The sequence below is a fragment of the Phaseolus vulgaris genome, chromosome 3, assembly GCF_000499845.2.
Source record: "Phaseolus vulgaris cultivar G19833 chromosome 3, P. vulgaris v2.0, whole genome shotgun sequence".
NCBI classification, from domain to species: domain Eukaryota; kingdom Viridiplantae; phylum Streptophyta; class Magnoliopsida; order Fabales; family Fabaceae; genus Phaseolus; species Phaseolus vulgaris.
In genome coordinates, this window is record NC_023757.2 from 8,044,121 (window position 1) to 8,046,622 (window position 2,502).

General features: G+C 31.5%; 1 protein-coding gene across 1 annotated transcript; it reads right to left on the minus strand.

Annotated features, from left to right (window-relative positions):
- Positions 1-1,525: 1,525 nt before the first annotated feature.
- Positions 1,526-2,239, minus strand: LOC137839049 (pentatricopeptide repeat-containing protein At1g12620-like). The gene has a single exon (XM_068648177.1). It carries the CDS (start codon positions 2,237-2,239, stop codon positions 1,526-1,528), a length of 714 nt encoding a protein of 237 aa, XP_068504278.1.
- Positions 2,240-2,502: the final 263 nt, after the last annotated feature.

Sequence of the window (2,502 nt, forward strand, 5' to 3'; positions counted from 1 at the left end):
GTTGTTTCGTTATATTCAATTTATTTTGTCACCCTTATTCTAACTTTTTGTTAAGTTGTTAGATTAATTAATAAAAAAATAAATTCATTTAAATTTGTTATTATACTATTTATTTTAATTTGATTGTTATATTAACAAAACTTCGATCAAGTTTCTCAATTTTATAAATATAATAACCTAATCTTGTAAGATTTAATCAAGTTTTTAACTTTTAAAATGTAACAAGTCACTTTTTCCAATATTGAAATGGGTTATCAATTGTTGTGATGTTACTAATAATTTGTTTATGGTTGTTCAGTGGTTTAGCATGTTTTATATTTATTACTGTTTAATGGTTTTAATATAGAGATTTTAGGGTTTTTGTTTAGTATTTAAATTTTATTTTGTATATATAAATTGACGCTTATGATCAAAATATCTTCTAGTTTTTTTTTATTAGTAGGAAATAAATAAATTAAACAGACTCACTTAAGGGGTGGTTTAACTCTCTCACAGAGTAAGAGAGGCAAGAATACCTTTTTCCATACACAAACAAAAACCCAAAAAAAGATCGCTTACTGCCTACCCCAACATTACCAATTAAAGTGAACAAAAAGATCAAGAACCAACCTCGTCGTCCTATTAGTAACATTAAATCGAATGCATACATATAAGGGATTTTAGACACCATCCAGAGAATGAGAAACTCATTGACGGTACCTTTGAGGAGATCCAAAACCAAATCTTAACTCTGTCAGGGAAAAAACTTCAGAATGATCAATCACTCCTCCTTTAAATAAACAATTATTCACCGGTCTCTAAATCTCGCTAACCAACGTGAGCCAAACATTACCATAATAAGATTAATTGAAGTAGACGCATCAAGAATTTTGAATTGCTCGAAGTGTGATCCAGAGACAAGAAGATCAATCGAACTCACTCCTAACCAATCGTAACAAAGATTCCAAACTAGCCAAGCGATTCTACATCCAAAGAACAAATGACTTGTTGACTCCTCTGACACCCTGCACAAGCAACAAAGGTTGCTCTCGATCCCTACCCCTCGTCTCTCCAGATTTACCTTAGAAGCAATCTTGTTTTCAATCACCCTCCAAGTTGTGACATGAGCTGAAGGGAGAACCTTAATGCTCCAACAAAAATTATATAGTCGCGAAATTTCCTTGACTCCCTCTCCCCTTAATAAACCGTATGTAGACTTGACTGAAAACACTACTGACTCGTTATCCTTCCAAACCCATCTGTCCTTAGTCTCCAACTCAAGCCTCTTACTAGAAATCACCTAAAAAAGCTGGTTTATCTAATTCTCCTCCTAAGCAAAAAGACACCTTCTATTCCAATTTCTGAGAAAAAAAAAAAAACCACAGAATTCAGGTGCGACATAGTGTGTCCACAATATAGCTATTGGTCTTTCATTCAATGAAACTTGAGCAAGTCCAAAATCACATATAAAATATTGTTTGGCTTCAAATCACAATGAAACAAACTGTAAGAAAGAATTTGATAATGTTAAAGGCTAAGATCATCATTAGCCAATTATTAGGAATTTTTTGCCAATATGGGTGTCAACTGCAGAACTACCACCATCGTGACTCCCTTTTCCAATTACTTCTAGGATTTCATACCTAATTTCCTTTTCATATCCGATAGAAAAAACTCTATCCTCTACTTGTGATTTCAACAAGCCTCTAATGACCATTTCACGAAGAAATGCCTCAGCCTTATCAGTCTCATTCTTTTCAAAGAGTGCACAAATAATTATTTCAAAAGTTATAGCATTGGGCACACAACCATTGTCTTCCATCATGGACCACAACGTCAATGCCTCATCAAGTAAACCCCTTTTACATAGACCATTAATCATAACATTATATATGGATACATTGAAACAGTAGCCTTTAATCAACAAATCTCGAAAAGTCTCTTGGACATTCTTAATTTTACCCACTTTACACATTCCATCAATAAGTATCATAGAAATGTACATATTCGACATCATTTTATTGAATAATTCAATTGCCTTGTCTAGACGATGGTTTTTGAATAATGCATCCAATAAGATATTGTAAGTGATTACATTTGGTTGTTGATTTCTATCACCCATCTCATCAATCAGAACCCAAACACAAGAGATTCTCCCAAATTTGCATAAACCATCAATAAGAGAATTGCAAGTCGTTGTATCAGGAACCACATTCCTCGTATGCATTTTCTGAAAGAGATTCATAACCTCATCCGCCATTTTACTCTTACATAATCCATTAATCATGATATTGTAGCTGTAATATTTTGTTATATGTATTTTTTTATTTTTAATCTAAAATTATATTTTATAACATATTATCAACATTATAATTCTATCTTACCAAGCTAGTTATAAACATGTCAACTTTTGCAAAATTTGAATTTGTGGCTCTTGATATTATAAAAAAGAATTCTTTATCTTAGATATTAAATTTTGAAATAAATTTATATGTAATATCATTAAATAAATAAAGTATTAGA